At 34.7% G+C, this 20,800-nt stretch overlaps 4 protein-coding genes across 4 annotated transcripts; 3 read left to right on the top strand and 1 right to left on the bottom strand.

Moving 5' to 3' along the window:
* Nucleotides 1–1,301: 1,301 nt before the first annotated feature.
* On the bottom strand, nt 1,302–4,875 carry LOC108969649 (ATP-dependent RNA helicase DDX42). The gene is made up of 2 exons (XM_018934506.1): nt 3,463–4,875; nt 1,302–3,401 (listed from the first exon to the last, which is right to left on the bottom strand). The coding sequence occupies exons 1-2, from the start codon at nt 4,771–4,773 to the stop codon at nt 2,343–2,345; spliced, it is 2,370 nt and encodes a 789-aa protein (XP_018790051.1). The 5' UTR covers nt 4,774–4,875; the 3' UTR covers nt 1,302–2,342.
* Nucleotides 4,876–4,968: 93 nt separating this feature from the next.
* Nucleotides 4,969–6,008, top strand: LOC108969648 (biogenesis of lysosome-related organelles complex 1 subunit 4). The gene is made up of 3 exons (XM_018934505.1): nt 4,969–5,112; nt 5,165–5,236; nt 5,295–6,008. Exons 1-3 carry the CDS (start codon nt 5,050–5,052, stop codon nt 5,679–5,681), a joined length of 522 nt encoding a protein of 173 aa, XP_018790050.1. The 5' UTR covers nt 4,969–5,049; the 3' UTR covers nt 5,682–6,008.
* A 682-nt stretch (nt 6,009–6,690) lies between these two features.
* Nucleotides 6,691–8,170, top strand: LOC108969596. The gene is made up of 3 exons (XM_018934397.1): nt 6,691–6,783; nt 6,836–7,938; nt 8,004–8,170. Exons 1-3 carry the CDS (start codon nt 6,691–6,693, stop codon nt 8,017–8,019), a joined length of 1,212 nt encoding a protein of 403 aa, XP_018789942.1. The 3' UTR covers nt 8,020–8,170.
* Nucleotides 8,171–8,927: 757 nt separating this feature from the next.
* On the top strand, nt 8,928–10,367 carry LOC108969598 (15 kDa selenoprotein). The gene is made up of 3 exons (XM_018934401.1): nt 8,928–9,051; nt 9,107–9,222; nt 9,282–10,367. The coding sequence occupies exons 1-3, from the start codon at nt 9,013–9,015 to the stop codon at nt 9,658–9,660; spliced, it is 534 nt and encodes a 177-aa protein (XP_018789946.1). The 5' UTR covers nt 8,928–9,012; the 3' UTR covers nt 9,661–10,367.
* The last annotated feature ends 10,433 nt before the right edge of the window (nt 10,368–20,800 follow it).

Genomic DNA, 20,800 nt, shown 5'->3' with positions numbered 1-20,800 from the left:
ACATATATTTAAAAAAAAGTGAATTGAAATTGATACAAAGTACACAAAAATAAAAAAGTATTAAAAACAACAACAAATTGTGATTTTTCTTTTCATTTGCACATACATATGTTTTAATAACAAATCGGAGCAGAAACACGTGACAGGCGGACTTACGCGAGTTATTGCGCWCACTTTTGCAATATTTTTTAATTCTTGCTTGGTTTGTAACAAAAGAAATTATTTTAGTTGAAACTACAGTAAAAATGTGTGAAGCAGCACAGCARAAACACTAAAAACACRTTTTGGTTGTTGTATGTTGGTCTGGCATAATCCCTAGGCTTATAACAACAACAATTATTATTTTTTAGTCTCGCTGTGTAATTTTCAGAAAATTTCCACTTTTACCGTATAACCTTAAAATTAATAAATTCGGCTGCAAATTGCATTTTTATAGAACATTTAATTTTTTTTTATATTTTAAAATTTCAAGAGAAAATCTGGCAAAAATCTTCATAATACGCCAAAACTTACATAATTAACAAACCAAAAAAAAAAAAATGGTGGTAAAAGCGAAATATGTATTTCTTTTTTTAATTTTAAAAACGAATACGTGCATTTTTTAATTAGTGAAAAACCGAATTTAGTGAACAAAAAATATTAAAAACCCTGTATCAGTTAGTTTTTTTATTATTAGCATTTTTCMATTTTTTAGCGCTCGGCAAATGATAACACTAATAACATTTTCGTCAACCAGTTGTTTGAGAAAAAAATACTTTTTGTAAATAATTTGTTTTACTTGAATATTCACCAAAACGAAAAATTTCACACACAGCAAAATCACAAAAAAAATTTAGTAAAATAAATTTAATTAAAAAAAAATAATGAGAAAGCATACATTATTACTCTTCTCTAGTTAAATGAATCTTAACTTTTCTCTCAAAATGRAAAAAAAAACTAGTGATTGTGGGCGGAGCATAAAAAATAATAATAAATTAAATATATAAAATTATATGTTTGAATATATTTAATATTTAAAATCAATATAAAAAAACTCAACACAATTACAGAAATAAAAAGAAACTATTAAAAAATAGTTCACATACAAAATTATTAAAAACAGACAMACAAAAATTATAAAAATACATAAAAAACAATGTGAACAAATTTATAATTTCATTAACGTTTAAGAAATCTTAAACATATAAAAATAACATTAAAATATTTAATGAAAACTTAGTAGTGGTTTCAATGTAAAACAAAACTCAAAAACTTAAAAAATGTAATAAGCAAAGCAAAAAAATAAAAAAAAATAAAAAAAAATTAAATTAAATTAAAAATTATGCAAAATAAATCAAGTAATTGTAGAAACATATAATTTYACTAAAATCTGCTTGCCACAATCTTAGCACAAGGTTTATTATTTGCTCGGCGAGAAGAACCCATTATATATGTATGTATATGTATGTTTAAAGAAGCAAATTACAATAAAAAATAAAACAGAAAAAACAATTCAAAATATTGACATAAGAATTAAATAACAAAAATGCGCAAAATGTGATTTTTATTATAAATAAAAATGCACAGAGATTTCGAGCAATATGCCGATTTACAAAATTTATGTTAAATAAATACCACAAAAACTAAAGAGTTTAAGCCAAGGAAATAATGAGAAAAAAATAACAAAAACTAATCGAATAAGTATTTAAAACATATTTGTGTACATATTTAAAAACAAAACAAAAAAAATTAAATTAATTAAATTTAGCGTACGCGAGCGATGGTCAGTGGCAGCGTGTTGATTATTGCGCAGAATGCGAGCCGATATATTAAGAATGACATGAGATGAAAATAAAAGAATTACGGAAAAAAGTTATGAACGCATTTTTCGATTCTCCAAACTTTATTGGCATTACAGCGTAAGGTAGGTAAAAAGTGGTTGCTCATAAATGCACTTAAACAGAAATCGCACGCGATATGCATTTGACGGCATTTATACAAATAAGCTTATATAATACACACACACACTTATGCACATCCGTTGCGTAGTTGACATTTTTTCTTTAGTGTCAGGATTGACTGTTTACAGCTTGCTGCGTACACATAATTATTATTATGCCAACAAGGGATAAATACATAGAACACCAAAAGAGCGGCGTGCTGCAACTTTTCGCAACAAATAACAGCTATTTTATAGTGAATTATTTTTTATTTGAATGTATTTAGCTTTACTTTGCAAAAATGTGAATATGCAATGAATGATTTAAATGTAATCCCAGCGGTCGCCAACTCTTCAATCAATGTCTCTATGCCAAGTRCGAATATGTATATGCACTTGGTGCTTAATCGCTTTTGCACCAGTTTTAGTTCCAACGACTTTTCTTCTTGCGTGGTTTTCCACTGTCATCACYAGCACTAGACGCTGCTGAGTTGCCACTAGAAGTTGAGGACGTTGGCTGCATTGACGGCAAGACAGGCGCCGGTGCTGCGAAAACGCCTGCCTCAGGCACAGTCTTTTCCCATGTGCGATCAGTGGAAGCCCGAAATTGCGACATGTATTGTGCTTTGTATGCTTCGCGCATGGCYGCGTAGCGATCGGTGGCTGGACCCGCAGCCGATATTGACTTATTTATGGATGCGAACGAGGAGGACTCATTTGCCGAATTCGATTTTACGCTGCTGCTGCCGCTGCTGCGTTCACGATAGCCTAAACCGGTGCCACCAATGGCAATTTTCTTGCCCTTGCCTTGTTTGAAGCGCGAATTGCGGAACCACGAGCTCTTCATGGCCAGCTCCATTAAGTCGTCAGGTACTTGTTGATCKGCACCCTCTAGATTGCGCACCAGATGACCGGCGAACTCTTTGTCTTTGTCGGTGACCAAGGTGTAGGCTGTACCTTTTTCACCAGCACGCCCGGTACGYCCAATGCGGTGCGTATGTGTATCGATGTCGCGTGCGATATCATAATTAATAACGTTGCGTATATGTGGTATATCCAAGCCACGTGCAGCCACATCAGTGGCAACAAGTATGTCGCATTCCTTTTTCTTAAATTGTGTTATGACTTTGTTACGGTCAGCTTGATCTAGATCACCGTGCAGGAGCAAACAGTTGTATTCTTTCACCATTAGGTTGTTGGCCACAGTCTCGGCATCAGCTTTTTTGGTGACAAACACCAATACACTGCCTTCTGATAGGAACTTAACCAAATGACAGAGTAGCCAGTTCCACTTCTGCAGTGGATTGGGGAACACATAAACGTACTGTGTAATGTCTTGGTTGGCTTCATTGAGGTCGCCTTGCACGATTCGCACGGGATCGGTGAGTACATCGCGTGCCAAACGTTCGATACGCTTTTTGAATGTGGCCGAGAATAGCAATGTTTGACGATCAGGCCGCACATGATTGCAGATGGATCGAACCTAGAATAAAAAAAGGTTTCCAAATAAAAAATACCTTACTTCTTAGAAGTATGTTGCAAACCTGCGGTTCAAAACCCATGTGAAACATGCGATCTGCCTCATCTAGCACTAGAAAGGTTACCCTGCGCAAATTTGTCGCTTTCATTTTTACCATATCGATCATACGACCAGGCGTTGCCACAACAATCTCAGCACCCTGCTCAAGTGCTTTACTTTGCTCCCATTTTGAGCCACCACCATAACAACACACCACATTGATATTGTAGACCTTTCCGAACTTTTTTGCTTCATTGTATATTTGAAGCGATAATTCACGCGTGGGTGCTAGAATTAGACCAATGGGACCATCACCTGTGCGCAGTTCACGCTGATCCATTATGTGCACAAGCATTGGCCAAACAAAAGCTGCAGTCTTGCCGGAACCGGTTTTTGCAATGCCAATAATGTCGCGCCCTGCTAGGGCTGTAGGCACTGCYTGTGCTTGTATGGGCGTCGGTTGGGTATATTCTGCTCGGCGTATTGATTTCATTAGGCTTTCATCGAAACCAAAATGTGCAAATGAGGACACTGGTTTTGGTGGTTCTGGCCCAGTCACTTTGACGCCCAACGTTTTCCGCAGCTCTCGAACTTGATCTTCTGACAGATTAGAAATTTCTTCATGTGGCGTGTAGAAATTCTTTTCAAATGACTCATATTCAATTTCAGAGTGGTATATAGGTGGTAAGGGATCAATATCTTTCTTTTTGGGTGGCGCTATTGGATTGCCATCTTCGTCATACTCTATTTCGATATCGGAACCATCATCACGAAGACCTGCATTAGGGTTTTCTTCCATGTACCGATAATAACTTTCTTCGTCGTCCTCGTCATCTATATCTCCGCGCACGCCCTTCGCATTTTTTGGTCCGGGAATCTCTTCGACTGGAGARACTACTGCATGTTCCTTTCGCACTTTTTCCTTCTGTACTTGCTGTTCAATGCCAGCCATAAACTGATCAAGTGGATCTTCATCGGAATCACTATCTGCCTTGTTTTTATTCACATAGCCGGGTGAGCCTGGTGCTGGAATATATGCTTGTTCCGGTGTTTGTTCCTCATCATCATCAAAATATTCGTCTTCTGTATGTGCTTTGCGTTTACCAATGAGATTTTGAGAAGCTGTGAACTGGCTTATCGAATCCAGTGATGTATAACCATACTTAGTAGCTCCAGTAGTTCCAGCGGGGCCACGCGCCCCGCCACCACCTCTCTGAGTTCCACGATTATTAAGCGAAGAAGGTGGAGGCACTGCGTTCATAGATGCCCCAACGTTGCGGTTCTGATTCACTTTATATGGAAAGCCTCCACCGCCAATTCCTCGGTAATTACTCATTGTCGTTAGAACACTTTAATTCTTCAAATTCACTTGGTACAAATCAGTTTATGAAAATATATTTTTTTCGCTTAAAATATACACAGCCGTCAAACAAGTCAAATCGATGAGAAATTTAATGTCAAACAAACATTCACGTTTAGATATGTTTAGTGSACGAATATTGCATTCTATCGTGTGTGCTAAAGAAACACATCTGCAGTGAAACAGCTGTTTTGTTTTCACTTTGCCTTGCTGATAAGRTACAAATATTTGTTGACAACTAAAAAGGAAATTATGGTTGAACAGGCTGCGGAGGGCTATGCAAAAATTTTGCAAAGCATTAATTTAGAACGAGAAGTGAGCAAAAATATTCTACATACTGCTTCATCTTACATTTGTATTCCCACAGATTAATCCGATTTGTATGAGTATTGAGGATATGCTGGCACGACTGGACGAATTCGAAACACTGCTTTCTAGTGTAAGTAAACTAAATTGAATGTAATAATGAATATTAAAGAGATTGAGTTTATTCTCAGGTGCGTGCCGAAAATAACAGCATTTTAGAAAATCACGTCAGTGGCATACTTGCTTTTAGCGATAATTTTCAGAAACTACGCGAACGCATAGACAAGTTGGAACAGTTTGTAGATAAGGTAAACACTAACGTCAACGAGGTAGAAAAGTCACTCGATGTTGCGGAGCTTGAGCTGAATGTTACAGATTATAGTTTAAAGGGTTTACTTATTAAACCACTCCTGGCCAAAGCCAAAGCATCGAGTATTTCTTCTGAGACACCGGRGCAGCCTCAAAGCAACTTAAAAGATGGAGAATTTCAACCGATACAAGTGTTTCAAACAAGTGCACACTTTGATAACAGCCATATTAGTTATAGTGAAGAGGCACAAGAATATGAAACTAGTTAGTAGTGGTTTACATTTAGCTTTTAAATATTAATACATAAAGTTTTAGTCAATTGGACAATGTGGTTAAATAGAGGCCTCCACTAGATAGTATAATCTTTATTCAAAACATTTAAAAGTTGCAATATTATAATAAAATATTTAATTTGATATATTATCTATAGTGTCAATGTGTAACAAGTGTAAATTTATGCCGCGGATTATTTAAGAGCTCTGAAAATTGTATTGATTGTTGGTTCCAAGTCCACATACATAAGAACATATTTTATATATATATCGGTGGAAAATATTTTACCAATATTAAAGGTCRATGAATTTATTATTAATGTATGTTTTTATATCATTATTATTATAGACACATTTTATGAAAATTAAGAGTTTCAGTTCATATTTACTGTCCGTTAAAAACATCTTGTTTCGAATATTTTAAAAGACAAAACTTCCTTTTATTGTGGTTTAAAATGTAAAGAGTGACATCTTGTTACTAATCGATCTCCATTTTTTCCCAGCGTCACAATCGTAAACGTCGAACCATTTGGAACAGTTTTTTATCAATTACACACTAATTGATGAGTCATTGCGTAACCAATTGTTAACATGAAGCAAATTCGTAAATAAATAAATAATACACACCAACAAATTAGAGATGAAGATAAATAAGTTGAGCGGTTTGCTAATTTTTTATTTATGAACCGAACAATCCATTCACAAATGGGCGGACGGGTTATCTGTGCATTTTTCATTAAAAATAGGTCAAAATAAAAATGTTTGCATTGAGTCGCTAATATGACTATCTGTGATGTGGTGAGGATTTGCATTACCACTTTCCAAAATATAGCTGAAATTGATAACTGCTCTGTTTTGTGCTTCACATTCGCTTTAATTAGCACAAATTGTTGAAAAGTTAACAATTCCTGTAAATATTTAGCCGACAGTGCACAAACATTTTCTCACTTCAATCTTCTTTTATTTATTTTTCTCATTTTCAATTTTCCATATTAACTGTGTATTTATGTATAAAAGCCGTAAATATAAAGGTTACAAGAGTAGTGTTGGTTCATATTTCAAAGGTTCATGCAGCAAATATAAAACGATGCGACAGATTGTGAGTAAATACATTTATTATATGACATCAGACTAATTATATTTTCTTGAAGATAATATTGGCCAGTTTGGTGGCTTGCTGCGTTGCGGCTCCTACATCACAACAAACTTCTACGGCAGTTAAAGGCAACGATTTACCGTTGGAGCGTCCTAGTCCTATTAATCCCGATATACCCAGTGATCCTAAGCCTGCTGAGAAGATCACCAAGATCACCGACCCGAGCGAGATTGTGAAACATAAGCGTGAAGCTGAGGATAAACCTTATGATCATATAACACGTTTTGCGCCAACTGCGCTACCTGTCAGACAAAACGAAAATAAATATTCACAAGAGTCAAGCGAGCACAGTTTGGAGGCTGATTCTACTCATCATCGTCAAAAGCGAGAAAAGGGGCAAAAGAAAGAAAAGAGAAAGTCTGGGCCTACACCTGTATCATCCCGCAAGACCCATCCTGGCCCAGCGCCTGCTCGCGATTTACCCAAATCTCGCCAACGTCGTCAAGTAGATCCCCATCTAATTGGAGCATCTACAGTACCAGTGGCACCACTTCTTTATAGTGATGAAAAAAATAAATCAACTGAAGAAGAGGTTCAACATGAAACAAATTCTGAAGATCCAGTTGTATCAGAAGTTGGTGACCACACTGAAGCTCACGAATCAGAGAGCGCACATGTAGCAACGCCAGTTAAACGAGATATACCAGTTTCATTAGTGCCAAAATATCACCATCCTGAGGAGTCACCAAAGAGTGGTGACAAGACAGAGAAAAAAGAGAAAAATAGTAGTGAGGAGGATAATGAGTCAAAAGAAAGTAGTGAAAGTAAAGAAAGCCATGCAGACTCTAAGGAAAAGAAACCAATGATCCAATCACAAAATCTGCCCATAGATCATCAGCAAGATCCACATATCCCGGCACAAGCTTCACACACCACAATTAACAAAGAAAAGTTAGAAGAACACACTACACCAGTTTTAGAGCAAAGCAAACCTGCTGAGGTACAAAACATTACATCTGCTATAGAGCATATAAATGAACCACTTGTGGAACAGCTAGCCGGCGTTTTGCCAACTGAAGTCATCGCGTATGAAACTCCTGCTGGCAAAGAGACTGTCACTATTAAACATCCCATACCTGTTGCTGAGTTGTTTCCAACGTAATATATATGCACATATTTAAATATAATTGCAAATTAATAGATATTTTGTTTATCTTTYGTAGTCATAAGCCGGCATAGACTCMCCTGGMTCGCTAAATTTGGAAATTATAACATCATTTTTCTGTTTCATTCCTAACTTGCACTTTAGTTGTTAAAACATGTTTTTACACTTTAAAATAACACATTTTGTTAATACACGATTATAAATAAAACACTTATTTAACGAATATTACACTTAATTTTCACTTCCGTTGCATTAGGTTCCGAGATGTTGCCGGAATAAAAATTGACAGCTTGTCGTACTGATGTTTAATTAAATAAAATATCCCTGGAAATATAAACAGCTCCGTAGGTCCGTTATTTTAACAAGGTGCCTAAATAACTCATACTATCAATATTTTAATATCGATAGTATTCCTACTCTAGTACTTTTATAAACTTGGAATAGTCAAYGCCATTCCATTAAATAGTAATTCTATTTAGAAAGTGTGTGTTTTATAAACGGACTAAATTCGTTACGTAATAAATAATTTCACCTAGGCCGTGTACAGTTTTTTGTTTGAAAATTCATTTTATCGGTGAATTTGTGACTTTTACGCATTTATAAATATTTTGGTACTTCAATTGAATATCATATAAASCTTAAGGTTTCGTTCCATACATCTCCGAACTGTTATTTTCGAGTTACTCAGGATTTAGGAAGGAAATTATCTGCACTGCAGTATCGACAAACCGTTTATGCATTGCGGTACTAATAATGGGCTTTAATATTACAAAATAAAATTTTATTATTTTACAGCTAAAATATTGTCTTATTTATGTTTTAATTTCCACAAACGATTTTAAGGTATAAACTTTATAACTTCATAATCTATAAAAAAAAAATTTATATATAATTGAAATGTAAGGTTTTACTGATTTCGATAATTCGACGCCCTGTTCTCTGGTATTGCGTAGGGACTGTCAAATGAAAGCTGTGTTCAATAAGCATTATTCTACTGCCATAATTCAATAACAAATTGTACGTGTCTTTTATGTTTACTCGGTTAAATACTTACCAAAATTATAGAAATGTTAAAGTATATTACATTGTTACTGATTTTATGTGCTGTAAGTATTGTTTATTAGCAACAAATATTTATTTCAATAACGCGTGATATTTCAGTGCAGCATATTTGCTGAGTTCACAGCGCAGGACTGCCGAGAACTTGGGTTTAACAAAGCCCAACTAATGTGTTCATCCTGTGAAAAATTAAATGATTTCGGTTTGGATTCGATAAAGTAAGTATATGTTTGCTTATAGTTTTAAAGGTATTGAAATCGTCTAATTTTATTTAAAGGCCACATTGCAAGGAGTGCTGTGCGCCTGATAAACAGCCGGCTGCACAACGTCGTTGGCCGAAAGCCATTCTCGAAGTATGCACATGCAAATTTCGTGCCTATCCACAAATTGAAGCATTCATAAAGAGTGGCAGACCGGCGAAATATTCGAATTTACAAATTAAATATATGCGTGGCCTTGATCCGACTGTCAAATTACTAGACGCTCGCGGTAATGTGCAGGAGACACTATCCATAACCAAATGGAATACAGACACCGTCGATGAGTTCTTCGATACGCATTTAGAGAAACCAGCTGGCAAACAAAGCGGCAAATCTGCTTATAGCGTGGTGGAAGAGGAAGACAGTGAAGATTACCTTGAAACAAATAGAATTTAGTAGCCACTAGTACATAGCATATTTAGCAAATTATTCAAATTCATTTGCGTATTAGCTAAGTTAAATGTGTTTATTTTAATAGCTAAGTATAATAACAAAAATATCTACTTACGTGTACTCGAGTCAACGTTSAATAGAGCATTATGTAGGCAACAGGTTCGTACGATGCCGGAGAGTCGCTGCATAATGTCTGCAGTAGTAGCAGTATATGATATGAAAAACTTTGTTCTGTGTATTTTTTAGAAAATGTAAATATTTTTAATTGATTTTTTTTTTTGTAAAACTACTTCAATTTTTTTGTATTTTTAGTAAATGTCAAATCTATTTAATTTCAAATCAAAAATTTTCTTGTAATATAGGGTTTCTCTTTTGAGCCTACTAAATTTAATAAAAGTAAAAATTGTTCTTTGTTCTTTGTAGATTTATATATTTTCAGTTTTAAATACTGTACAGAGCTTCTACATAAATCCGGTACAAAATTTATTAAAAAACTGTTTGTTTATATAAAAAAATATGTTATAAATAAAAATATTAGAAGATTCTGTTTTGAATTATGGTGTTAATTGACGTATCCCGCACTTACATATGCACACTCAAGAAATTGCCTATAATCAGCGCATAAAAATATTTATTTTATGAGAAAACTTACAAACAAGAGAGGCGCGGCTGTTCAAGGGAAGTGATAACAGTGACTGGTGTKTTTATATACGAATATATTAAATTTGCAATCTATTAATTTGTTTACTAAGTAGTTCGAAGATCTTAAAAAATATACGAGTATAAACRTACGCAAGTGCTCTCATTAGGGTGSTTAGAAGTTCATTGAAACTCAGAATGACGTAAATGTTTTTGTTTTGAATGAAAAGCTGTCAATTCAGCAGTTTTGCTCAACAAATTCTTACCTAAATATGCATCACTTGTATGAGGTGGTTATATAATTTGGTTTGCTTTCCGAAACTTTATTCGTTATGTTTTGTACTTTTTACCATCCTAACGTATGTATGTGCATTTATTTTCGTCATCTCATTCACAACATGCCATCTATAAACAGTAAATCTATCAGTCCTTATCAGGCAGATAGGCTTTTTGAAAGGAGGCAGGCCTTGCTTTGTGCCGTTGCACCCCACATGGCTACGCCAAACGCATACGGATCATTTGTTTTGTGTGGAACAATAAAATCTGCTGATTGTGCGCTACTAACTTTACACAAGCTTGTTGTTTTTGTTGTTAATGTACCCCCATTGGGGAAATAAGCGCGTATGTGTACATACAAATCATTTGTTGTAAAAGATAAAGCGGCTATATGGTATGTATGTATGTGCGTTTGAATTGCTGAAGTTTCTGTTTCCATTTGTTCTCGAACTTTTTGGTGTGTAATTTCATATTGACAAACTATTTGTATGATATTTCAGTATTTGTCAAATGCAAAGTAGCTTGCTAGTTAATCAGTGAGCTTTCAATGAGCAATTACAAGTTATTTCCATATTGCCAAGTTCAAGACTGCACTAGGAGTCTGCTATACCAATTGCATGCTGGGCTAAGTGCATAGTTAAAAAAAAAAAAATTATGTAACGATATGACAGATTTTAGACAAATTTTTTTTTTATTCAATTTTGCTAAAAAAACTAGATAATTTTTCCAGGTTTAAATCATTTATTTTTTTTATTTATGAATCCCGAAAATCTCAATTAAAACTAATTTTAAAAATTTTATTTCCAAATACCTGTTCGAAAAAAAATTTAACCAATACATTAAATTGAAAAATAAATAAAAATATAAAAAATGATATATAATTAAAACAAAAAAAAAAAAAAAAAAAAAATGTTAGCATTAATCTTTGTATTTAAAAAGTATATAATTATAAATTAAAAGAAATATTATTTTTAATTAACGTTTTTTGCGCTTGCATACACTTCGTGTTCCATCATTTTGAACTRAAYCTCGTACAGAGCTTTCGTATTCAATATTTTATCCATTTGAAATTAAAAAATAATAAAAATAAAAATTCAAATTTTTGATTCCAAATTTTTGAATTAAAAAATCCTCAACACTGGTTGTGATCCGAACATTTTTTTTTCAAATATTCGTTTAACATTTGAGTATGTTACTTTTATTTATTTATTTATTTATTTAGTTARTTAAGTCTATGAACATTAATTCTTACAGGCTAATGGAGAATTAGGATGCAAATTCGAATTCTAAAATAATTAAATTAAAAGYACATAAGTAGTTAAATTAAACTAAAAAACAGAATTGAGGGTATTAATGAAGGATWCACTAGAGTGWGAAAAATCAAGAAGAACTTTCTCGGAAATCGAGTTAAACTCACTTTTTTTAATGTATAGACTAACAAGATGTGCAAAAAAATTTGTTTTTGGAATTTCACACTAGGTGAGTAACGTAAGCATTCACTCAAGTCATTTCACTGTTTATATTTCCTGATAAATGTGCCCATAATTTAACTAATTGGTTTTAGACAACAATAATATTAGCATATGTACATAGATATATGTATGTATATCCATGAGACCCCTCATTCGCATTAATTTATAAAATATGTATATGTAAGTGTGTGTGTGTATGCCTACCTATGCACTTACTCACAAGCCCATAGAGCACTGATGAGCTTTACTTCAAATCAATAATCATAACTTGCAGCTTTTCACACCTAAAATGTTATAGATATACATACATACATATGTACATATGTACACACACAACCATACTTCCGCACATAAATACCTTTTGTTTGCACACAACATTTTTGTATTTGCATATGTAATCAATTTATATGGATTCCCAGAACTTAATCACGGTTTCCTTTCGCCCGCGTCAAAMGTAACGCAGCTGCTTTATTAATCGCCTATCGGCCGGAGCGTTTGCGCATTTTCGCATGCGCTCATATCTGTGTGTGAGCCTGCGCAGTGGATTGCATGACAAAGCTGGCTCTTTGTGTGCGCTTTGTATATGAATTAGTCGTAGGCTCGATTTCTGGTATTCGCCGCGTCTGTCACGTAATCCCCACTTATATAATATAGTGCAAAGTACTAAGGTGGCATGAGGCTGCGCTTGGAACGAAAAGCATAAAATAAATGTGGTCTGACATTATTGTAAAAATTCCCTGAGTTAGACCCTTAGTCATCCGAAAACTCAGCACTCCTCAAAAGCCCTARCAATTTTCAAGAGTTAGCACGATATCGAAAGCAACAAACAAATTTGTTGTTGCATATTTACTCATCATCGCTGTTCATTGTTGTTGACTTCCTCTAGCACTGGTGTTGTTGTTGTTGTTGTTTATTTTTCATGGTTGGTTATGCATACATATTTCTACGTACTACTGTGCGTGTGTGTGTGTGTACGAGTGCGCGTAATTTGTTGCTGTGCATTTGCATTCGATTTCTATAATTAGAAAATCAGCGTTGACACACCCATGGAAATGCGCGTATTGCCAAATAATCATCGGTGCGGAGACAAAACAAAATYCGCGAGTAAATTTGTATTAAATTTGTATTATTTATACATACTATATACTATATTATATATGCGCTGATAACTGAGTGCATACGTAGTAAAAGGAAATGTTTACATTTTTGTTTTTTCTTTCTCTTCTGCAAGGTTGAGTGGAGAGCAAGTAGAGAGCGACAATGCTAATGAGAGTACGTAAGTAAGTAACGGCACTGYTTTTTAATTAAAATATATTTTTAAATGCATTAAAATGTATTAATAAATATCCGTAAATTGCTTAATATGCGTAACTTAGCATTCCATGCTTCTCAGCGTAAACTCCATCGTAGCCGTACTCAAATTCCAGAGATTCTGAAACTCAAATTTTGCCTTTGACATTTGCACATTCACTCACAAACAGATAATCTACATCGTGCGATAAAAATCGGAAAAAACAAACCATCCGAAAGTGATATCAGAATGATATGTAACTGATAGTTGTACCTGGTCGATCTTTTGGAATGGAAGGGAGCGACATAGCGAAACTCTCATACAATCATTTTATACCAAATAATCATAATTCTATTATTCGGTCAAACGCACTCCAAACAATGTAACAGTTCGAGAAGGTTTGAAAACTATTCTACGGAACTCTGATTGGGGGTCAGTTTCGTAATTACTTTTTTCATTTTTCAGCCGCCTTGTGTCAACATTTTGCCATCAACAATTTTGTGTTCTGATTTTTTAATGTCTTGAAGGCAGCTTAAGGGATACGTCCCAATTATCTTTGGAAGGTAACAGGCTAAGATCTGGATTTTTAGATGCGTGTTCGTTGGTCCACAATAGCATTCAAATAAGAAGTCCTACCAATTACTTATCGACGTGTCATGCGGCCAGTGCTGATAATCAGTCTGGCTGTGGATTCTCAAATAGCCCACTTTTGAACGAAGCTACGGATACCTGGCACCTTTCCTACTAGTTGTGGGTTCTAAATATGAATAAGTATAATAAAAAAATAAAGATTTAAAGAAGTTCAAATAGTTGTTCCCAAAAAACAARAGCAGCGTGTGTAACGCGCTGGAAAGTAGATGGTATAAAGACAGATGTTAAGCTTGGTCTAAGTCAAGAGTTGGCACGAACAGTTGAGCTGAAGCTAAATCTAGCTCCAAGAACTCCGAACCAAACACAGTCGACAAATTATGGCTACAAAGAAGGGGAGGAGTAGTACAGCGAATGCCAGTTGCAAGAAGGTTCTCTCTTGCAGACAARTTGGTGTGGCTCAAGTTTAATAGGGTCCGCCACTGACCAACTTCAGACCGTTTGCGCAGCGGTCGTACAGGAATCAGCTGTTTATAAATTTGCTAAATGACAGTTCGGAGTATTGTTCGCAAGTATACAAAAGCGTTTTGCCACACGTGAACGCAAAAAAAAGTGACCAGCGATGGAATTCAAACGTAATTGTGTGTTTGCTCTATATTTAGCTGGAAAATCACAGCCAGCAATTGTTCGTGAGATCAAACACATTAATATGAATAAAGTTTTTTTGTTTATCGCACCATCACTTCTTACAATGATACTGGTAGCATCGCAATACGCAATGGAGATGGTCATCAAAAGACTGCAACGTCGCGTGAGTTGGTTCGGAAAGTGAAGAAGCGACTTGAGCGAAATTCATGTCGAAGTGCCAATCAAATGGCTGAAGAACTGAAAATATCCGACCGCAGCATCCGAGGCATATTACAAAATGAGCTCAAAGTCAAGCTATACAAGTTCCAAAAGGCCCATGAACTCACACCGAAGCAGCMACAAGTAAGACTTGAGAGAGCGAAGCAATTGCTTCGCTTGGCCGAAAGCGGTCAAATTCCGAAMATTGTGTTTTCTGAYYAAACAATTTTTTAATTGAGCAATTCGTAAACTCTCAAAACGATAGGGTCTACTCGACCGACCGTTTATACGAGAATCTAAGTCATCGGTTGGCCACCAGGAKACAGCACCCGCATTCAACGAGCCTGTCGTCAAAGTAAATGCGACATATTATCSGGAAARTGKTCTGGAGGCTGCTTTGAAGATGTGGGCAAATAAACATTTCGGTCGCAAACCATAGACGTTTCAACAAGACTCAGCACCGTCTCACAAAGCGCGAGTGAACCAAGAATGGCTGAWAAACAACATTYCGAACTTCATTACGACCACACAATGGCTCTCAAATTCACAAGATGCGAGTCCAATGGCTTATTCGCTCTGGGCCATTTTGGAGAGCAAGGTCCGAAGTAAAAAATTCGCCAGTCTCAAGATACTGAAGAAAGCCATTGTGCGTGAGTGGGCCAAAATACCGGCAAGCCACATTCGGGCAGATTGCGATTCGTTTTTTGACCGTCTCAAGGTCATAGTTAAGGCAAAAGGTGGCCATATCGAGCAAAAGTGAATTGGTCTTGAATTACTGATTATTTTCACATTTCATTTTGTACTTTAAAATAAATAAAAATAATTTTCCAAACCGAATTAATGGAATATTTTATTGGTTTTAATAACAGATGTAAAGAATGATGAAATAATATGTATAATGTTCATGTGTACACACATATGTATGTGTGAGAGTTTATATGCTCCGGGCCATTAACCAGTGATTCTATTCGAGTACATCTAAAATTCAAAGTGCTGCGCTTGCTATCAACTCATAGTTATTTTTAAATATAATAATTAATACAGATATACATATATATTTATTATTATACTTACATATTTAAAGACATAAATACGCCTTGAAGCGATAATTAAATTACAACGGTAGTACGCGTTATGAATACATATTAAATGCCGATTACTGCCGATTACTCGCAACAATACATAATTATACACTTTGAATGGCGACTAAAGTTCATGTATATTGTATATGTGTGAGTATGCGTAAGTTTTTAATACATATTAGTTGTTTTTAAAGTTGCAAAGAACATCGTAATAAATATTATTTGTTATTGTACATTTTAGTTGAATCAATGTCGCATTTGACAGCAAAAGAAACAAAAACAAAAACATTTTTATTCTGCTCAAGCGAGTCTTTACCGAAATATGTATGTTAGTTGGTTCCGCTGATCGGCTGAATACCCAGTGGCTCATATTTTCTAGCAATATAATTAGTTTACACAGACCACTAGCAAGAAACTCCCAATGCGCTGCGGATCGAAAATTGTCAATCAAATTCCAGCTTTCCCAAATCATTCATCGCTCATGTGAGAACTGTTCGTTGGTAATTCATTTGTGAGATTGTCAACTAATTGCGACTAGCACCAATATTCGCCTAACGGCACATTATAAAGGCAGGTCATAGACGTCACTGATAAGAACACATCTAATTGGTATAAAATTAATGATTTTACTTGTGATTTAAATTATACACAGCTCATATGCGCGCGTATTTCACGCACAGTGGGCCTTTTAGGGCGGTTTTGGCCCAAAACTAATTGAAATTCATGAAAAAAAATATTAGTTGCTTTAAAATATCGGTATATTGGATCTTGGGTGGTTTGTGAGGCAGGAACATGCAGCTCCAATTGCTCWATCTGAAAGCGGCTTAATGAAAGAGAGTGAAAATCATTCGTGACAGGAGTAAACATAACATCTCTGTTTCTGCCATTTTTTTCTCTTCTTTCAAAGAGCAGGAAATGAATGGCCAGGAAAATGTTTGCCCTCCCAAATTCAGAGTTCTCTTTGCTGATGTTTTTACTCACGGGAGGCTCTCTCTCTCTCGAAATTTGGCAGCTTTTATTTAATAATGTGAAATCTTGATGTGCTGCTTCATAGTCTTTGGAATTCAACCGAACCGAAACAAGTTGAAATTGTCTAGGATCGCTTGCTTGCCCATTGTTCTTTAGGCAAATTCTTGAAACAGCTGTTTCAAGTGACAACAACTCTCTTTACTTAGGTCTTAAGGGAGTTGTCTTAGGTCGATTAGGTCTTTCGGTGAAGGAACTCTTTAGTTGGCAGTTAGGGAACAAGAGCGACAAAAATACATTAAAAAGTCTTTTAGCTTTGTTTTCTCAAAAGATTAGATCTAACTCAATTAAAGTGCTGTTATAGCTAAGATAAATCACCGTGACTGGCATGTTTTCCTCATTTTCGGAATTTCCCAACAGATGATAGTACGGAAGTGTACAGCAACGCCGGCCACCGTTTGGCTGACTCCTCAACACAATTATTAATTCGTAAAAATCGCTTTGTGTTGTATATTTATTATACATTTTCTAGCGCCGAACCTTACCTCGTTGTTTGCTTTGAAAAGTGAATCTGTTTTGTTGTTGCTCATATCATTTTTGGAGTGGTGTGTTTTGATTGCTGATTGGCTGGAACATCTGTTGTTGTTTGTAGCAGCCGATAATGGGCTATTTCTATATGAAATTGAAGCAACAATAAAACACAAAAAGTTGCTTGGCATTAATCATGGTCGTATCATAATTTCCTATTTATGGTGATTACTAGCTAAAAGTGGAGATTTGAGAAATAAATGAATTAATTTGAGGTGTTTCACCTTGTTATGTACACAGATCTAATCTTCTACGTGAGAAAACGTGCAAGAAACTATGTAGGATTTTTGTACTGCGATCATCTTGGAGCCAAAATATAAGAGTGATTGATGGCCAAATGTTCCGGGAGAGCTGTAAAACGAATTTTAAACTTTTTACAACCACGATAATCTTGACCAACAAGTGCTCACTGTGGCCCTTGAGAAATACTAAGCGAATAAAGCTCTTTGAAGAAGTATTCATGGGTTTCTTTTCAGTAATCAGATTCACATGCGAATTAGATGGTCAGTCTATTCTTCTCTAGGTAATTGGACAACTGTCGAAGTCACTAATAAGCCCACAACTGTTATCGTCTGGTAATCAAAATTGTTGACTTTTGAAAACCAATTAATCCCAGCTGTAATATATTTCGTCCACAATATGAGTGATTTTTAGTTTTTGGTTTAAGAAACAAGAAATTACTCTTCTGAGATATGAAGTTAATAACAAATAATAACAAAAAGCGAAAGAAGAATCGAGTCCTAAGCGCGTTAGGTGGTACAAAAAGTTTATTACTCTGTGAAATCTGAGCCAATATGGTAGCTTGGAGTAATGATTTCTTATAGTCGGCTGACCATAATTTGGAACACCTACACCCTGTTATTGTGGTGCTTTATAGGCATGAATATCAAAATACATTGCAAACAAACAAAATTCAAGTACTTATTTGGTCGGAACTAGCTGGCAATTCATTTTTAATTATACAGAAATTAAAAAAAATTATACTAACCGAATTTTTTAATATTCCTTACAACTTGAGTAAGATAATTTTACTAACCACCTCACCATCAAAAGAGCTGCTATAAGATCTTTTTGATCATCTGTCTTGAATATGTTCTGCTAAATACACGTGATAAGTGAATATTACTGATAGGAATTCCCGTCCACCTGTTACTCTTTCAATCTATATCTCTATCTTCCACGTTTAAAGCATAAACACGCGCGACTTTTGCTTTTCAAATTTAATGAGCGGCGACTGGCAACTGGTTTGAGCGAAGTTCAGCGCTAACTTTTGAGTTTGCTCACTTTTAACTGTATTTAATTGTTATACAACTGGCTTAACGATGAGCATCTGCTTGAAAATGTGTTGATTTCAAATCCAAATATTTCGTTTAACCTTTGTCAATGCTTTTATGCTCTTGCGCTAAAGCAGAGCGATCTTCAAACTAGTTTTGAATATTCAGTGAACATTTTTTTAGCAATCGCTTGCTTGTGTAAGTGTTTTGTGACATAAATGTTTTTATATAAGCACTTATATGCTTCTATAATTACATACTTACATTTTTATAGTTATATGCACCTGATATCGGCGCGTGTAGAATTCTCGGTTGAAGCTTCATTCAAATTTATTAAATATTCTTGACGAAGCTTTCGCTTTTGGATGTAGCTTGTAAGCAGAATTTTAGTATTTTTCTCATTATATGTATAACAAAATGTTTAATATTGTATATAATGTAGGCAGAAGTATGTAGTAAGTATAATCCATATATATATTTACTTATTGGAATGCTGAAAATATTAAAAAAAATCATATTTAATATTCTTGCTAATTCAATATGAGATTTCCTATACGTATATTTAATTACTCTTATACATATGTACATATGTATTACACCCATGTATGCCAATTGTTTATCTATGCAGTTAATGTAATTTTCCACTTGCCTGTCCCTCCCACAGGTCATGACGGCACAAATAAGTATTTTGATTAATTTTCAATTTTTTTGTGCGCTATTCATGGCTTATAAGCGAAATTCCACGTATAAACAGCTGTGTTTGTACGAGTGTGCACAGATTAGTTTTCTAACAACGCCCCCTTCGGTGAATGCGAGGGTAATCGCAAAAATTCAGCAAAATCACGTTTTTGCCCGCTCTAACGCCTCAACACAGATGTCGTTGCGTACATATGCATATATATACATATATGTATTTATATACATCTACTTGCTTTTATTACAAATAATAAAATTCTAGCACATTCTAACCCTTATGACTCTATGCCAAGCTTATTCCACAATTTATTTAATTAAACTGGTGGCCCATAAATTCTTGCTTTTTATATCAGCATATCTGTTTATAAATATACATAATAATATTATATATATACCATTCATAAATAAATAAATACAGTAGCACCCCTTCAAATCTGTTTGGCTGACTACTCTCATCCATATTCTATCATAATGGGGAGTTCCAAATTTCCAGTCTTTCTCGTCAAATATTCAGTTGAATTAAGATTAATAGCTGTAAACCTATCATATCATGAAATAAATTTTCGTAGATGCAAGGGAGCTCGAAGAGTAAATTTTGTATCATCCGCTCATCAAATACAGCATTTTTGGTGGCTTACGGCCAGCCAGAGGTCAGTAGGATTCCTCACAGTTAACACTCTATAAATAGCTATAACTCCAGCAAAAGCTCCTTATATATATAAAATATATTTACTAAATGAAACCTTTTCAACATATTCTATACACAATATGCAGTAGGTAAGTCACATAACCTAAAAAAGTAAACTAAAACCAATAATTATAATTACTCTATTATCATATGTGCATATCAGCAAGTTAATTACGCTCATTGTATTGCGGTGGCATTTATTGTGCATTTTTGGTTTTTACAATACACTCGTAAATTAAGTGGGCATTAGCCCAATTCAGAGCGCGAGTGTAGGTTGACTGATTGGGTGCGCGTGGCGTATTAGCAACCAAAAATCGATCGAGTGAAATTATTAACGCCCACTCAGTGTACTAACACCCACCATGTGAATTAATAAAATAACAACTTAAATAATTAATAAGTGGTAAGCGGGAGATCTCAGATAATATAGACTGTTTTCCTCATTAGAACGGCGGCTTTTCTGGGCCTATCGGGCTCCTCTATATTTATATAAGAAACGTAACAAAATTTAAATACAATTTCATTGCTATCTTCCAACTTACCGAAACCATTGAAAATAAGAGAAGTGAGCACAACTGATTTACATTTAGATTTTTTTGTTTAAATATAATTAAAGATTTATTTGAAACAAATAACGGTGTGTTATTACATTTACATTTAAGGGTTTATATAATAAATTTAGACTTTGCTTCTTAAAGAGTTCAGTTTTTTTTTTTTGTTTTCAACATAGTTTCCAA

This window comes from Bactrocera latifrons, unplaced genomic scaffold (assembly GCF_001853355.1).
Source record: "Bactrocera latifrons isolate USDA-ARS-PBARC rearing strain unplaced genomic scaffold, ASM185335v1 scaffold_26, whole genome shotgun sequence".
Classification (NCBI taxonomy): domain Eukaryota; kingdom Metazoa; phylum Arthropoda; class Insecta; order Diptera; family Tephritidae; genus Bactrocera; species Bactrocera latifrons.
Note: the sequence above shows the minus strand (reverse complement) of the source record. Positions and strands in the feature narration are given on the sequence as shown.